General features: G+C 40.5%; 1 protein-coding gene across 1 annotated transcript in view; it reads right to left on the bottom strand.

The window, feature by feature from the left end:
- Window positions 1-18,761, bottom strand: part of LOC126259677 (anaphase-promoting complex subunit 5) — a 150,916-nt gene that overhangs the window by 58,772 nt on the left and 73,383 nt on the right. Inside the window, exon 3 of the mRNA XM_049956630.1 lies at window positions 9,144-9,354. Coding sequence (XP_049812587.1) covers window positions 9,144-9,354 — 211 coding nt within the window. The remainder of the gene's footprint in view (window positions 1-9,143; window positions 9,355-18,761) is intronic.

The following is an 18,761-nucleotide window of genomic DNA, read 5'->3' as shown; positions in this document are numbered from 1 at the left end:
GTGAAGAGCCAGGCATACCAAAAAGGATTAAAGGGCTGAGGTTTTAAAAAAATCTCTGATAGATGACTATTTCCTTCATTTTGCCCTCTTCTGTGCTGTAATATCCCTCCACCGATTGTGGCCTTTTGGTTCTGAGTCGAGTTGAATAAGTGAACGAGAAATTTCAAAATTTCTGCGACGAGCTAGGCTGCGAACAGCAGGGTCCCACTGAATGGGTAAGATGTGCACTATACATCAGAGGCAGCTACTTAGGTAACTGACTGTGTGTGGGGTGCACAAAAGGTGTGTTTTTTTTTTTTTTTAAAAAAAGACAGCTTTCCATCCAAACCAAATAACAACAGCTGTAGGAAACCCAAAAGTATCAGTGTAGGATCAAAAGAAATGCCTCTCACAGATGAGAGTACTAAAATCCTAATGGTAAACTACCGAAGCATTTGCAACGAAGTGCCAGAGTTTGAAGCGCTTATGAAAAGCAGTGAAGCTCACATAATACTAGGTACAGCTGAAATTGATAACAGGGAGATTTTTGGGGAAACTTTAAGTGTATATCAAAAGGATGTGTAAATGGGAAATGGAATTGGTGTATTTGTCACAGTAGACAAGCAACTCAAATCCACTGAGGTAGAAATTGAAGCTGCATGTGAGACTGTTTGGGCAAGACTCAGCATCAGGAGTGGGCATAAAATGATAATTGGATCCTTTTATAACACAACAGACTCATCTCCTGATGTAACCAAAACCTTGAGAGAAAACCTTAGTTCACTTGTATGTAAGTTCCCCAATCATACTATAATCATTGGTGGAGACTTTAACTGTCCAACAATTAATTGGGAAAATTACTGCTTTGTTAGTGGTGGCTGTGATAAGACATCTCGTGGAACTTTACTAAATGCACTCTCTGAAAACTATCTAGAACAGGTAGATACGAACCTCACTTAAGATGGGTATATATTGGATTTAACTGCAACAAACAGACCTGACCTCTTTGAGGATGTCCACATCAAAACTCATATCAATAAACATGACACATCCATGGCGACAATTATTAACAAAGTACAAAGAACAACTAAAACAAGCAGAAAGATATATATGTTCAGTAAACTCGATGAAAAATCAGTAGTGTTGTATCTCAATGAGGAACTTTAAACTTTCAGCACAGGGCAGGAGGATGTAGAGGAACATTTGGCTCAAGTTTAAAAAATAGTTGGCCATGCACTGGATAGATATGTACCCAGAAGAACAGTTCATAATGAGAGGAAACCTCCATGGTATGCTGTCACTGTAAAGAAACTTCCAAAGAAACAGATACTACTGCATAATAAGTGTAAAACAAAGCATAGGGCTATGGACAGAGAGATGCTGAATGAAATGTGTTTGGCTGTCAAGAGAGTAATTCATGATGTCTTCAATGACTACCATAGCAGAATACTGTCGAATGATCTTTCACAGAACCCATCAAAAACCTTGTCGTATGTAAAGGCTGTTAATGGCACCAAAGTTAGTGTTCAGGTGCTAGCGAATGAGATAGGAACTGAAATTGAGGGTAGAAAAAAGCTAAAGCTGAAATGATTAACTCCGTTTCCAAACAGTCTTTTACAAAGAAAATCCAGGAAAATTGCCCCAATTTAATCCTCCTACTACTGAAAAGATGAGTGAAATTAGTATTAGTGCCAGTGATGTTGAGAACAAGCTGAAATCGTTGAAATTGGACAAAGCTCCAGGGCCCAATGGAATCCCTGTCAGATTCTACATTGAATTTGCAGCTGAGTTATCCCCTCTTCTAACTATAATCCATCGTAGTTCGCTCGAACAAAAAACCATGTCCAACTCTTGAAAAAGGCGCAGGTCACATCTGTCTACAAAAAGGGTGGTAGAAGTGATATAAAAAACCACTGTCCAGTATCCTTGACACAGATTTGTTGTAGAATCTTAGAAGATATTTTGAGCTGAAACATAATGAGGTATCTTGAACAGAATGACCTCTGCCAACCAGCAAAGATTTTGAAAACGTTTGCCCGCAGCTCGTGGTCATGTGGTAGCGTTCTCGCTTCCTGGTGGGGTCAGGGATTTTCTCTGCCTCGTGATGGCTGGATGTTGTGTGATGTCCTTAGGTTAGTTAGGTTTAAGTAGTTCTAAGTTCTACGGGACTGATGACCAACGATGTTAAGTCCCATAGTGCTCAGAGCCATTTTTTTGAAAACGTTGATCATGTGAAACACAACTCACACTTTTCTCTCATGGCATACTGAAAGTTTTGGACCAAGAGAGTCAGGTAGATGCAGTATTGCTTGATTTCTGAAAGCATTTGACTCGGTAGCACACCTACACTTATTGCCAAAAGCACAATTATACAAGTTCTGTTCAAAAAATTCCAGAACTTTGTCCACAAAATTTTTCTATGCTTACCTCTTGCTTATTGTGAATGGTCACCTTCAAAATACTCTCCTTCACAATTGATATAATGCTCCCAACACTGTTTCCACTTCCGCAAGCAGTCTTGGTATGGCTCTTGCTGGAATGCGCGAAGCACCATCTGCGAACATTCTTTTATCTCATCTATCATAGCAAATCTTAGTCCTTTCAACACGGTTTTCAACTATGAAAATAAAAAATAAAAAAAAGTCTGCAGGGTCAGGTCTGGAGAGTACGGAGAATGAGGCAGAACAGTGATTTCGTTTTTTGTGCAACGGTCACACACTAACATGAATGAATGTGCGGATGCATTATCGTGATGCAAGAGCCATGAATTGTCTCACCACATTTCAGTCCGTTTTCTTCTCACATTTTCTCACAGGCATTGAGACAGTACCATCGATTAACAGTTTGTCCCTGTTGCAATGAATTCATGATGAACTAATGCTTCAAAGCTAAAGATAACCATCAGCATGACTCTGACAATTGACTTGACCTGACCTGACAACCTGGTTTTCGTCTTGGTGAATGTTTCCCAACCAACTGCAAAGACTGAACCATGGTCTCAACATCATAACCATAGACCCACATCTCATCACCAGTTATAATTCTCTTAAGGAACATATCGTTCTCATTTGCATGATCCAATAGCTCTCCACAGATTTGGAGGCAAAGGTCTTTCTGGTCTTGACTCATGAGCTGTGGGATGAACTTGGCGGCAACATGATGCATTCTAAGATGCTGTGTCAGGATTTCATGACTTGATCCAACTAAAATGTTACATTCTTCTGTAATCTCTTGGACAGACAGTCTTTGAATGGCACGCACAATTTTTTTAATGTTCCTGACATGAGCATCATCAGTAAACGTCAAAGGGCATCCTGAACAAGAGTCATCTTCAACTTCTGTATGGCCATTTTTAAACTGTGTGAACCATTCTTCACATCGAGTATGGCTTCAGTACTCGTTAACATAGGCTTCCTGCATCATTTGGTGTGTCTCTGTGAAAGTTTTTTTGAGTTTTATGCAAAATTTAATGCAGACATGTTGCTCCTCCAACTCTGCCATCTCGAAATTCGCAAACTGTGCAACACATTCTATTCAATAAGGCACTGAACAATAATAGACAGACATTAAACACAGGCATGCGCCTCCACCACAACAATGGTGCGAAATTACGAATGTTTCAGAATTTTTTGAACAGATCTCGTATAGGGTATCAAGTGAAATTTGTGACTGGATAGAGGGCTTTTTGGTAAGGAGGACGCAGTATGTTATCTTGGGTGGAAAGTCATCGTCAGATGTAAAAGTAACTTTGGGTGTGCCCCAAGGAAGTGATTTGGGACCCTCACTGTTCATTTTTTATATTAATGACCTTACAGACAATATTAATAGGAAAATCAAACTTTTTACTGATGATGTAGTTATCTATAATGAGGTACTATCTATATCTGTATTGAAGTACTATCTGAAAGAAGCTATATAAATATTCAGTCAGATCTTGATAAGATTTCGAAGTGGGGCAGAGACTGGCAACTTGCTTTAAATGTACAGAAATGTAAAATTTTGCACTTCACAAAATGAAAAAAAAAAGTAGTAGCCTTTGACTATAATATCAATGAGTCACTGTTGGAATGGACCAACTCTACAAACATCCAGGAGTAACACTTTGTACAGATATGAAATGAAATGATCATGTAGGTTATGTTGTGGGTAAGGCAGGTGGTAGACTTCAGTTTATTGGTAGAATATGGGGGATGTGCAATTAATCTACAAAGGAGATTGCTTACAAATCGATCATGCGACAGGTTCTAGAATATTGCTGAAGTGTGTGGGACCTGTACTAGATAGGACTAAGAGGAGATATTGGAAGTATACAGAGAAGGGTAGCATGAATGGTCACAGGTTTGTTTAATCCATGGGAGAGTGTCACAGAGATACTGAAGGAAATGAACTGGAAGACCCTTGAAGAGAAACGTAAACTATCTCGGGAAAGTCTGTTAACAAAGTTTCAAGAACTGGCTTTGAATGATTATTCCAGCAATATACTAAACAACCTATGTATCCCCCACATAGTGATCGTGTGGGTAAGATTAATTACTGCATGCACACAAGCATTCAAACAATCATTCTTTCCACACTCCATATGTGAATGGAACAGGAAGAAAACCTAATAACTGATACAATAGGGTGTATCCTCTGCCATGACAACCTCTGGTTTGCAGAGTACAGATGCAGATGTCAATATAGGTGCAATCAGATGATACCATCTGACATAGCTTTCTCCTACTCGCCATGTACTGCATCAGTCTGTCAATCTTCTTGACCCCTTCCAAATATGGGATGAGATTTCTCCTGTAATCTAAGTTTTCCCCCTCCTCTTGTATTACTTCCCCCAGCATCACCATTTCCACAATATTATTGTCAGTTAGTTGATCCACTTCATCATTTACCATCCATTCAGTGACGTCCTCTACATCAACATCCTTACAGCCCGGTACATTTTTGAGCAACTAAATGATATCACCATTTTCATCTTTACTCCACTTTCACACATGGATTCAAAGTTAAAATGACCACCTCCGTGGTGAAAGAATTTTACAAGACCTTATAAATGATATGTTTAGAGTATCTTCCCATGCTTTGGTCAACCATCTTATGACTTCTAGCAAGTCAATTCTCTTCAGAATGGCTACAAAGTTTTCATTATCATCAACCACTGATATCAACGAACTGAGAAGATAGTGGTGATACTATTTCTTTAGCATTTAAAAGAAGCCCTGGTCCACCAGCCGATGAAGAGTAGTCACATTTGGTGGCAAAAATATGTCCATCTAAGTGTTTGTCACTGGCTGAATGTGAAGGTGCATTATCAAGAAGCAGCAGAGCTTTCATTGGTAAACTGCTGTGTTTCAAATATTTCTCTACGGCTGGTATGAAATCATTTTGGAACCAGGTTTTAAAGATTTCTGAATTCATCCATGTTGTCTTTTGATGAGAGCAAGTAGAGATAGTGAATCCTGATTCTTCAGGTTTTTGAAAGCTCTAGGTTTCTGTGATTTTCTTATTAATGTAAGTCTAAGCTTATGGTTCCCACTTGCATTACTACAAGCCAATATGGTAACTCATTCCTTGCTTTTATTGCATCCACATGCCACAGCTTCCTTCTTTGATGCATTTTCACAGGGAGCATCATCTACAAGGGTTGACTGAAAAAGTTGACAGCATTGGTATGCGGCAGGTACTGGCTTATTCTGTAGCCTCTTCTCTACAGCTCCAGTTAGTGGGAAGCCTTAGCATTGAACAGTTGTGTTTTTACAGTGTAAAGTATGGAACTCTGCACAGACGGTCGGTCAAAGTGATTTAGGCAACGTGCAGTCATTGATTTCTTGACAGCAGAAGGCAGCACCACAAAGGAGATTCATCAGAGTATGAAAGTAGTTTATGGTGATTGTGTTGATGTGAGTACTGTGCATCGTTGGGCGAGCATGTTTAAAGATGTTGAGGTGGGAGCATGTGACCTGCGTGACTAACGAAGAGTTGGACACCCTGTGACAGAAACCACCAAGTTTCACAAACAAAATGTTGACAGATTGATTCAGGACAATCGTCGCATCATTCAAAGAGAAATTGCAAGCACAATCAGCATTGCACAAGAACGTGTGGGTCACATGATTGCTTTGCTTTGCTATCAGAAGATCTGTGCGCGATGGGTACCCCGGATGATGACTCCTGAAATGAAAGTGCACAGACTTGAAATTTGCCAGGAACTCCTCTCGCATTACGAGAATGAAGGTGACGCCTTTCTCCATTCAACTGTGACAAGAGATGAAACGTCAGTCTAAGGAATATCGACACATAGACTTGTCCCAGAAAAAGAAATTCAAGACGTAGCCCTCAGCTGGAAAAATCATGGCTACAGTGCTCTGGGACGCAGATGGTGTTATCCATGTTGATTTCCAATAAATTCAGAGCGTTACATCACAACGCTGAGAATTCTGAAACGATGGTTAACAAGGGTCCAAAAGAAAAAGGGAAATGTTTTCCGTTAGTATGATAATGCCAAACCACACACTTCACATGCCACCACAGCAGAACTTCAGAGACTGAAACTCACCACTGTACGGCATCCTCCACACAGTCCAGATTTACCAGATTTAGCACCATCTGATTTCCATCTGTTCCTGAAAATGAAAGACGATCTGTGGGGACATCATTATGCTTCTGATGAAGACGTTGAGAGAACTGCGAGACTGTGGTTGTGGAAACAGAGTGTCAACCTCTTCCGTGATGGCTTCAGAAAACTTGTTCATTGGCAGAAATGTACCCAATTGGCTGGTGATTATGTGGAAAAGTGAATACTGGTAATTAAATATCACATTCTAAGGATTATTTCTGAATTTGAGTTATTAAAATAATCCCATCCAAACCCAATTAACAAAGGTGGAGGCATTACTTTTAATTCAACTCTCGTAATTTAAACCACTCTCATCACAGTTGTACAAATGTTTGATAGTAATACCCCCCTCGTCAATTAACTTCAAAAGATAGTCTTTAAACAATGGCAGCCAAATAATGGACAAACCTTTTACCTCTTGGCTATTTATGCCACAAAAATAAAGCTTCTTCAACCTTTTTATGCTTACCTTTCAACACTGTCTTCCTTACTTTTATTCCACTTCAACTACCTTGGAAAGCACACCACTATCAATTTCTGTTCAATGTCCCCGCCCCCCAACAGTAATTTTTCCTACCCATAACACCAAACCAACAGTTCTGGCTGCTACCCCAGAATTCAGTTACATTACAGCATATAGTTTCTGATCAACAAGTACTACAAGTTTTTTTTCATTTATCAACAATTTCCAACTCTTTAGTTAGAACACAGAGGATCGCACAGAATAACAATTTAACAAAGGGTGCACTCTGGGCATCAGATATACACCTGAAGAAACAAATAACACAGGGTTGCCAGTAGAGATGCTTTCCATGGGTGTACATTCTTGGTTTGTGAGCACTGGAAGAGGGTATGTAAGCATCTTTCGTTGAAGACTGGTTCTGATAATTTATTCAATAGTAACACTACAGTATGTGCCTTACAACTGTGACTCCAGGAGTGCAGGAGGCACAAAAAGCAACAATACATTTTGAAGGGCCACATACCATTTTAGCCGGCGCCTGCTTGCTAAAGCTCAGGAAAAGCACAGTGTGTACAATATATTAATCCTCATTTCATCATGGAGAAGTATTATTATGATATTAATTAAGTAGGCCAGATTAAGTAGATCAGATAGTACTGAGACCAAATAGATGTGTGTCAGATAGTTGAAGAGTCCGATGTATTGTTGGTAATTGAGTGGTTTCAAATAGACTGAGGTTTGGAAATGGCCCGATGATCAAAGATGATGGCTTTGGATTTTTAAAAGGCTCAAGTGAATTTATGCTGTTGCAAGATGTGAGGAGTTGTTCATAGTGCGTACAGGCCACAAGATGTCATAGGTGAACTAATACAAAGTCAAGGGAGGACAGCTTCCGAGTCTTCAGGAATGCCTCTCGCATACAACCTATGAAAAGACTTGTGCAGGACAAGTCCATTCTGGTTCCTGTAGTGGTCATCATGATTTATTTTTAGGTTCGCCCTCAAATATGAAGTAGTTGTGGGTATGGATGACGTTGGTTAGAGCGACTGATGAGATTTTAGGAAGAGTTTTACCTGGGTAGAGAGTGGGCTAGTGTTCTAGAGCTAATAGATTATGTATATGTGGGATGTTAACGTAGAGCAAGATTCCACTGATTATGAAAAGGATGGTTCGAGGTGGAAAAGGGATGGGAATGGATTTCACACATTCTACAAAGCAGTTTGCTTATTTTACATATGATGATTGGCTCTGTGGCATACGCTGTAAGTGCTGAAGGACTGAGTTGCATTTGTTAAGGAGTTTGAAGGCTGCTAGAATTGAATGGCTGAGGCGATTGTTTTGTGTATTTTGAGATGTAGGCAAAAGATGGGGATACATGGAGCACGAGAAGTAAGATGTTATATGGAAGGAGGTGTGACACCTTGTTAAGTGTCCACTGTTTCAAGGATTTTTTGCATATGCAAGCAAGAAACGGGATCATTAGGAACAGTTTTGTATGTCAACATATCTGAGAGTTGATGAAGTACCTGTGACACATACAATTTGTGATCAAGTATCACAGTCGTGGAGTCTTCTACACAAGAAAAATGATGAGAGTGGGTCTGGTTTCAGTTCATGGATAGCTCAGAACTTAGTTTAAGGTTTCAGTGAAATGTTTTTCAGAAAGACTGAGAGGTGGTATTGTAAGTGAAGAATTCCTGGGATACATGGCAATTTTGGATGAGGAGGAGGAGGAGAACCCCTCTGAATAAACAAATCTAACATCACTACAGATGTATACTCACGTACTAGTGGTTGTGTACGTAGCTGTGACAGGTTTGATACATCATATTCATTTTGCATCTCACTTTTAGAATTGCTTGTAATGCTGATCATCACCACATCTCACACTTCAAAAGACAATGGTAGAGAAATTATTGAATCTATCATTTATAGTGAGTAAAAGTATTAAACTTCAATAAACTTGTGAAAGCATTCAATAAACCTCACATTATGTATTCTTTTATAAGTGTAAACATAATAAAAGTCACAACTACATGATGTTTTCATAAACTAACTTATCTGAACAATTTTAGTGTGTCGAGAACTTACCAATTACACTGCTCTTGTTCACAACTGGCATCATAACAGAAGGTTGTAGCATCAACCGACCTACACTACTTATTAAATCTAATATGCTGCCAACTCCCTTCTTGTAAATTTCCAGTAAATCATTTTCAAAGCTCCGATAAAGTGAAGGAAGTAGTGAGTATCTCCCCTCTGTGAGTAGCTTTTTGAAAACCATCAGCTCCAAATCAGGACCCTGTGGAAACACACTCTTTGTAAACATTGGATTTTACACATTTTTCATCTGCTGTGCTGGCAAAAAATGCAAACTAAATATAGTAAAAATAGTAACCAAAGAGAAGTGAAAGCTTCCTCCCACTGTGTGAATAAACCAGGCTGACTCTCCCCACAACCTCTGCAAATGTCAACACTGTCTGTCCTAATTCTGTCTCACATTGGGATCTTTCTATAACATTCCTTCTCATCACCAGTCAGTCCATTGAAAGGAGGAGGACAATATCAAAGATGATAATGAATTCAGATTACTGTAGTATCATACAGTTTTTATGAGTCGTCAATTTATTTAGATCACCTGGATATATTGATACTTAGGGAAGCCCACCAGCCAAAACCTGTGGGGAGGGCCAATTCTCCCAAACATTCATTTTCATTGCTGGAAAACAAACGCTGGTGGAATATTGGTGCTATTCATAACAAAGAGCGCTTAAAAGAGCATACGGTACTGTGACAACAGGGAAAAAATAACAAAATTTAGTTTTTATAAAGTCAGATTGTTAACTAACTGATATTAATGACTATTATTTAAAAATCTTTGTGTTACATCAGTGACTACATATTCAAACATTAATTAATAAGCAAGAAATCAAATCCATACCAAAAGAAGCTAACATTAGGAAGGAAGGATGTGACCTCAATGATGCCTGTTTCAGGATGTTCAATGGCATGGTTATTAGTACCTTTGCTGAATATGAATATATACATGTATTTAGTAAAGAGGTCCAAAAACTTTGAGTCTCGTAGACTGAGCACTTTTTTTCTTTTTCCTTTTCTTTTTTTAGACCCCTGACTTTCACATATTGAATTTTTCCAATTTTATCAACTTAAATTTTTTTTTTGTCAGCTGTTACAAAGATATTCACTTTTATACACTGATAAGTGAAAACATTATGCCCACTGCCCACTGCACAAATTGGGTGCCTCCTCATGGCATTGTGGGCACATGATACAGTAAGAAAAGTATGTAAGCCAAGCAGAGGTGGATGGCGATTACCCTAGCGAAGATATGCACTCCGAATGGGGAAATCCACTGAGATAAGTGACTTTGCCAAAGGGCAGATTAGTATTACACAGAGTCTGAACAAGAAGCTTGAAACTGGCAAAGCTGGTCCAATTTTCACGAGTTACTGTCACGAGCATTTATGGAAAGTGGTAGGACAGTGAAACTACAACTAGGCACTAAGTGGTTGGATGTTTATGACTCTTCACAGGACATGGGGTTTGGAGGCTTGTCTGCTCTGTAAAGCAGGGCAGATGGTGATCTGTGGCACCTCTGGTGAAAGAGCAAAATACTGGTGGACACACGTTTTGGAGCACACCATTCAGCGCACATTGTTGAACATGGGGCTCCACAGCAGACAACCCCTGCATGTTCACACGTTGCCCCAATGACATCATCAATTACAATTCTAGTGGAGTCAGGAACATCGAGATTAGACAATGTATCGCAAATAGTAATCTAAGACAGCAGGTTAGCTGCATACCACCTGCATCCCTTCATGCTTGATGTCTTCCAACACCATCATCTTTCAGCAGTGTAACTATCTTTGTCTCAAAGCCAGAATCATGCTACTGTGATTTGAGGAGCATGATAGTGATCTCACATTAAAATCTTGGCCACCAAATTTGCCTGATGTGAATCCAATAGTTCCCATTTGGGTCACTGTGGAGCGCCATCACTGTGTAACCACATCAGCGGCCCATTACTTAGAAGAAGTACACGACTTGTGTGTATACACTTGGTGCCACGTAGCTCCATAAATTTCCCAGCGAAATGTAGAATCGATGATATACAGAATTGGTGACATACTGCGTTACAAAGATGTTCCAATGAGCTATTATGCAGGGGGTCATAATGTTTTGGCTTGTAAGTGTAGGTTTAACTGCAGAAGTGTAGAGTGAAAAACTAAAAAATGTTAATTTTATAGATTTGTTAATGTAATCAACACTAAATACAAATTTAGAAGAATTAATGCATAAATGCTTTTAATGGGAGCAATATACCTGATCTTTATTATTAGCACATTTTCAACATTAGGCTCCAATTTAGTAAGGTTTATCCTCAAATCTCATTAGTCAGTGATTTCCAATCTGTTTTTTTCAAGAAGATTGGCAACTGCACTGAAGCTCCTTTCCACAACATATAAAGACACAAAGCTATCTAAAACTTTCTCGCAGTAGTCCAAACACAGGTTAAGTAATAGGTATGTCTTCCTGAAGCCAAAATTACTGATATCTCTTTACAAACTGGATTCTAAGTTCTTTGTTAGTGCTTATCCCAATCAGTTGCTCTTGCAATCTGTTTATTTATTGTTCCGTGGGACCAAATTAAGGAGAAGTCTCCATGGTCATGGAACGAGTCAATACATGAAATTATAACACGATATTAGAAACAGATAAAATGAAATATAAGAAAACATATTCAGGCGACAAATCGTAAGTTTAAATAAAGAAAATCAACAATGTAACACTGGAATTTGCTTAATTTTTTAGCTCTTCCAGGAGCTCCTCGACAGAATAGGAGTGAGCCATGAGGAAACTCTTCAGTTTAGACTACTGCAGTTTGGGCTACTGCTAAGATTTTTGAGTTCTTGTGGTAGCTCATTGAAAATGGATGCAGCAGAATACTGCACTCCTTTCTACACAAGAGTCAAGGAAGTGCATTCCACATGCAGATTTGATTTCTGCCTAGTATTAACTGAGTGAAAGCTGCAAACTCTTGGGAATAGGCTAATATTGCTAACAACAAACGACATCAAAGAAAATATATACTGTGAGGGCAATGTCAGAATTCCCAGACTATTGAATAGGGGTCAACAAGAGGTTCTCGAACTTACACCACATATAGCTCGAACAGCCCGTTCTTGAGCCAAAAATACCCTCTTTGAATCAGAAGAATTACCCCAAAAAATAATACCATACGACAAACGTATGAAAATATGCAAAGTAGACTACTTTTCGTGTTGAAGTGTCACTTATTTCAGATACTGTTCTAATGGTAAATAAAGCAGCATTTAGTTTCTGAACAAGATCCTGGACATGGGCTTTCCACAACAGCTTACTATCTATCCGAACGCATAGGAACTTGAACTGTTCCGTCTCGCTTATAATATGCCCATTCTGTCTGATCAAAATATCGTTTCTTGTTGAATTGTGAGTTAGAAACTGTAAAAACTGAGTCTTACTGTGATTTAGCATCAAATTATTTTCCACAAGCCACGAACTTATTTCATGAACTACATTATTTGTTACTGTTTCAATATTACACACAAGATCCTTCACTATCAAGCTGGTGTCATCAGCAAACAGAAATATTTTTGAATCACCTGTAATACTAGAGGGCATATCATTTACATAAATAAGAAACAGCAGTGGCCCCAGCACCGACCCTTGGGGAACGCCCCACTTAACAGTGCCCCATTGGGACTGAACATCACTACCACTCTCAATATTGCGGAGAATTACCTTCTGCTTTCTGTTCTTAAAGTAAGAGGCAAACCAATTGTAAGCTACTCCCCTTACTCCATAATGGTCCAACTTCTGTGGTAATATTTTGTGGTCAACACAGTCAAAAGCCTTCGTTAAATCAAAGAAAACACCTAGCGTTCGCAACCTTTTATTTAATCCGTCCAAAACCTCACAGAGAAAAGAGAATATAGCATTTTCAGTTGTTAAACCATTTCTAAAACCAAACTGAACATTTGACAGCAAATTATGTGAATTTAAATGCTCCAGTAACCTTGATATACAACCTTCTCGATAACTTTAGCAAACACCGATGGCATATAAATAGGTCTAAAATTGTCTACATTATCAATGTCTCCCTTTTTATAAAGTGGCTTCACTACCGAGTACTTTAATCGGTCAGGAAACCGACCACTCCTAAAGGAAAAGTTACAGATATGGCTAAGTACTGGGCTTACATACATAGAACAATACTTCAGTATTCTGCTAGATACCCCGTCATATCCATGAGAGTTCTTGGTCTTTAGTGATGTAATTATTAACTCAATCTCCCTCTTGTCAGTATAATGGAGGAGTATTTCAGGTAACACTCTTGGAAAACTTTTTTCTAAGAGCGCTATATGATTCCCTGTTGGGACGAGGTTTCTATTTAGTTCACCTGCTATATTCAGAAAGTGATTATTAAATAGTGTACATATATGCGACTTATCAGTAACACGGACATTCCCACTACGCACTGATTCTATATCCTCGACCTGTCTCTGCAGACCAGCCGCTTCCTTTACGACTGACCATATTGTTTTAATTTTATCCTGAGACTTAGCTATTCTATCTGCATACCACATACTTTTTGCCTTCCTAATAACATTTTTAAGCACCTTACAATACTGTTTGTAATGGGCTGCTGCATTTAGATTTTGACTGTTTCTAACGTTTTCATATAATTGCCACTTTGTTCTACAAGATATTCTTATCCCTCTAGTCAGCCACCCAGGCTGCCTGTTTGTGCTAGTACCCTGTTTTGAACATTCTAATGGAAAGCAACTTTCCAAGAGCATGAGAAAAGTCTTGAGAAAAGCATTATATTTATCATCTACTGTATCAGCACTATAAACATCTTGCCACTCTTGTTCCTTGATAAGGTTTACGAAGGTCTCTACAGCAACTGGATCAGCTTTCCTAAACAGCTGATGACTATATTTAACACGTGTTGCAGCACAAAAACCTTTTAGAGTTAAAATTTGTGAATCATGATCTGAAAGGCCATTCATCTTTTTGCTAACAGAATGCCCTTCTAGTAATGAGGAATGAACAAAAATGTTGTCTATGGTTTTTCTACTGTTCCCTTGCACTCTCGTTGAAAAGAATACGGTTTGCATAAGATTATATGAATTTAAGAGGTCTACCAGCATCCTCTTCCTTCCACAATCACTTATACAATTAATATTGAAGTCACCACATATAACTAACTTTTTGTATTTCCTATAAAGTGAACCAAGAATCTCCTCTAGCTTTAGCAAAAATGTTGTGAAATCGGAGTCTGGGGATCTATAAATAACAACAGTTAGAAGTTTAGCTCCGTTAAATTTAACCACACCTGCACAACATTCAAACACCTTTTCAGTGCAGTACTTTGAAACATCAACTGACTCAAATGGGATGCCGTTTTTCACATACATGGCTACTCCCCCACACCGCAAAGAGCTCCTCGAAAAGCTGCCAGCCAACCTGTATCCTGGTAAAGGACGCCTCTGAATTATCTCCTTATTTAAGAAGTGTTCAGATATACCAATAATTTCAGAGTCAACATCTATAAGCAGTTCACTAACTTTATCTCTAATACCTTGTATATTTTGATGAAATATACTAATTTCCTCATTACTCGGATACCTAAGCTTTGTCAAAAGTGGTTCCTTTGTTAGAGAGACTTCCCTTAAGCAGGAATACCTATCAGCTGACTTCAATCTAAAAAAGGTGCAGCTCTAACACCCACTACTGCAGGAATTTTCCCATGAGTGATCCCACCAACCCCACCTATGCTGTCACCTATAAGCTTTGCCAACCTCCCCTTCCCATACCTGTTGAGGTGCAGGCCATGTCTAGTGAAACCCGTCCTGCTGATAGACTCCACCGACACCACTGAGATGTGACCCATGCTTTCTGTCATCAGCGCACCCCCAAGTCTCATGTTATTACGCCTTAAGGCTGTATTAAGATGAGGCCGATCGTGACGCTGAAACAGTTCCATGAAATGCACATTCGTGTTGCCAGTCTGAGTGGCTATCTTTTCCAGGTCACCATCTATGTTATACTCCCCATCCCTATCAATACTATTACCAGCCCCACCCACAATCACTACCTGATCCTCTTTAGTAAAATCCCTACATAACCCCCCTATGTTAACAGTCACCTGAGCCAATCCTGCATTAGGCTTCACAATGCTGGTGACCTGGTACTCACTCCCCAGCACTTCCTTCAACTGCTGGCCTACACCTCTGCCGTGAGAACTACCTAACAGCAGAACCTTCTTCTTCCTCTTCGACTCTGCAACTGTTCTAGCCACTGTAACTACTGAGGTCTGCTGCATACTTCCTACATCTACAGCTACTAGAGATTCATTCCTCTCTACTAGACTCTGACAGTTGGTCGTATCTATTGTAAACACCAATAGTAAAACTAGCTGAAAATCTTCTTCTCCTAGCAGATCTCTTGCCAACAGCCAGCTCCCATTCCCCAACCCCCTTCTCCCTCCTCATCCTATCTAGCTCCTCCTGTGCATTTTTCAACTGCACCTGAAGGGCACAGATCTTACGCTCCTGCTCCTCTATCAACTTACTCGTGCTACATAACCTGCAGTTCCAGGAGAGGATCTCACCAGAATGCCCACTGGCTTCCCCACTGCATTCCCCCCAGTGAAAATACTTCGAACAAGTCTCACACCGCAATCCACTACTCACGAACCTACGGCAAAGCCCACACTTCTCACTCATGGTAAAATTTTACTTTTTCTAAGTTCCGCTACTACAGTAAGAAGATACTGTATGGAACAATAACCCACTGTAGTATTTCCACAGCCAAAACATCCCCAAACAGTTCCAAAGTTTTTAAGTGCAGATCTTTCAAATTTTGAACAATGTTGAATCATCATCCCGGCTGTCTGTCTATGAAAAATTAGGAAACTGGGAAAATGTGCATCATCCAATGTCTTGCTCTATTATTTTCATTCTGGCAAGAAAAGCTGAAATGACGGCCTATGTTTCTATCAATTTAGAGTGTCACCTTGTAACCTCAAATTAACCTAATTAAATTTAGTACACAAACCTGTTAAATAAGCAATGTCTGCTTTCCACTTTATTAAATTTTCTTTTAATATTGGATCTTTACATGCAAAAACTGTAAAATAGTCTCAAAAAGTGAGAAAAATCTTGTCAAATACACGTCTTTTGACAGCCAGATTACTTCAACTGTGCATATAACCCAGAGTTCAACATGTTGCATTGATTAGTGCTTTAATGACAAATTGAAGCAACTGATGCAATCTACCACTTAGATTTTTAGCAACAATGTTTTGCCAATAGATGATACATTGTCTTGCAAACACCCCACATATATTTTGTTTTAAATCACATACACCCACAATTCCTGGGATACATGGCAATTTTGGATGATGATGATGATGATGATGAGGAGGAGGAGGAGGAGGAGGAGGAGGAGGAAGAGGAGGAGGAGAAAACACACCAGGTGCCCCATCTGCTGCCACTGATATATCTGATAAAAGGATCGCTTTTTCCATAAAATAACTTTTCAGAATAATATATACTGAGTCACCTTTAGTATCTTGTCACAGTTCTCACAAAGAGCAATTCTTCATGGATTTCTTCGTCCACAACAAAACAAACTTAAGTCAATAATGATGCTTCATTGCCAGATACTGTTGATTAGTCCAGTTGTATGGAGAATTGTACCGTTCCCATATAATCACACAAGATGTTTTCAATATCTTAATCATTTCATCAATATGTCTTAAAACTGTGATGTTGCTCAAAGGAATTCTTTCGGGTACATCATAAGTAGGTTTGTGTAAACAGTTTTTAAAATCCTTCAGTGACTGGAAAAACTAACTGTTCCCAGCTACTACAAACTTTTTCCAGATTTTGCTGTAAGCAGCAAGCTACACTCCTGGAAATTGAAATAAGAACACCGTGAATTCATTGTCCCAGGAAGGGGAAACTTTATTGACACATTCCTGGGGTCAGATACATCACATGATCACACTGACAGAACCACAGGCACATAGACACAGGCAACAGAGCATGCACAATGTTGGCACTAGTACAGTGTATATCCACCTTTCGCAGCAATGCAGGCTGCTATTCTCCCATGGAGACGATCGTAGAGATGCTGGATGTAGTCCTGTGGAACGGCTTGCCATGCCATTTCCACCTGATGCCTCAGTTAGACCAGCGTTCGTGCTGGACGTGCAGACCGCGTGAGACGACGCTTCATCCAGTCCCAAACATGCTCAATGGGGGACAGATCCGGAGATCTTGCTGGCCAGGGTAGTTGACTTACACCTTCTAGAGCACGTTGGGTGGCACGGGATACATGCGGACGTGCATTGTCCTGTTGGAACAGCAAGTTCCCTTGCCGGTCTAGGAATGGTAGAACGATGGGTTCGATGACGGTTTGGATGTACCGTGCACTATTCAGTGTCCCCTCGACGATCACCAGTGGTGTACGGCCAGTGTAGGAGATCGCTCCCCACACCATGATGCCGGGTGTTGGCCCTGTGTGCCTCGGTCGTATGCAGTCCTGATTGTGGCGCTCACCTGCATGGCGCCAAACACGCATACGACCATCATTGGCACCAAGGCAGAAGCGACTCTCATCGCTGAAGACGATACGTCTCCATTCGTCCCTCCATTCACGCCTGTCGCGACACCACTGGAGGCGGGCTGCACGATGTTGGGGCGTGAGCGGAAGACGGCCTAACGGTGTGCGGGACCGTAGCCCAGCTTCATGGAGACGGTTGCGAATGGTCCTCGCCGATACCCCAGGAGCAACAGTGTCCCTAATTTGCTGGGAAGTGGCGGTGCGGTCCCCTACGGCACTGTGTAGGATCCTACGGTCTTGGCGTGCATCCGTGCGTCGCTGCGGTCCGGTCCCAGGTCAACGGGCACGTGCACCTTCCGCCGACCACTGGCGACAACATCGATGTACTGTGGAGACCTCACGCCCCACGTGTTGAGCAATTCTGCGGTACGTCCACCCGGCCTCCCGCATGCCCACTATACGCCCTCGCTCAAAGTCCGTCAACTGCACATACGGTTCACGTCCACGCTGTCGCGGCATGCTACCAGTGTTAAAGACTGCGATGGAGCTCCGTATGCCACGGCAAACTGGCTGACACTGACGGCGGCGGTGCACAAATGCTGCGCAGCTAGCGCCATTCGACGGCCAACACCGCGGTTCCTGGTGTGTCCGCTGTGCCGTGCGTGTGATCATTGCTTGTACAGCCCTCTCGCAGTGTCCGGAGCAAGTATGGTGGGTCTGACACACCGGTGTCAATGTGTTCTTTTTTCCATTTCCAGGAGTGTATTTTAAGACCCAGTAAACAATCATCGCCTGTGATCTCGAAACGAACATAATGCCTACTGTGGGGTCTCTTTTTTAAGTTTTTCTTGAAGTATGGGGGGCATTCAGTAAGTAATGCAACACATTTTTTTTTTCTTCTGAAAGTGATCCCAATACACAATATTATACCCCTCTTTTGGCTACAAAACCCTATTTTTCAACATAATTACCATTCAATGTGACGGCCTAATGCCACCTTTATTGAGAGTGCTCCATGCCCGCACGGTAACACTCTACTATTCGGCGTCTGAGCCAATGTATTGTTGC

The sequence above is a fragment of the Schistocerca nitens genome, chromosome 5 (assembly GCF_023898315.1).
Source record: "Schistocerca nitens isolate TAMUIC-IGC-003100 chromosome 5, iqSchNite1.1, whole genome shotgun sequence".
Taxonomy (NCBI): domain Eukaryota; kingdom Metazoa; phylum Arthropoda; class Insecta; order Orthoptera; family Acrididae; genus Schistocerca; species Schistocerca nitens.
The sequence above is the reverse complement of the archived record's forward strand: the minus strand, read 5'-3'. Positions and strand labels throughout refer to the sequence as shown.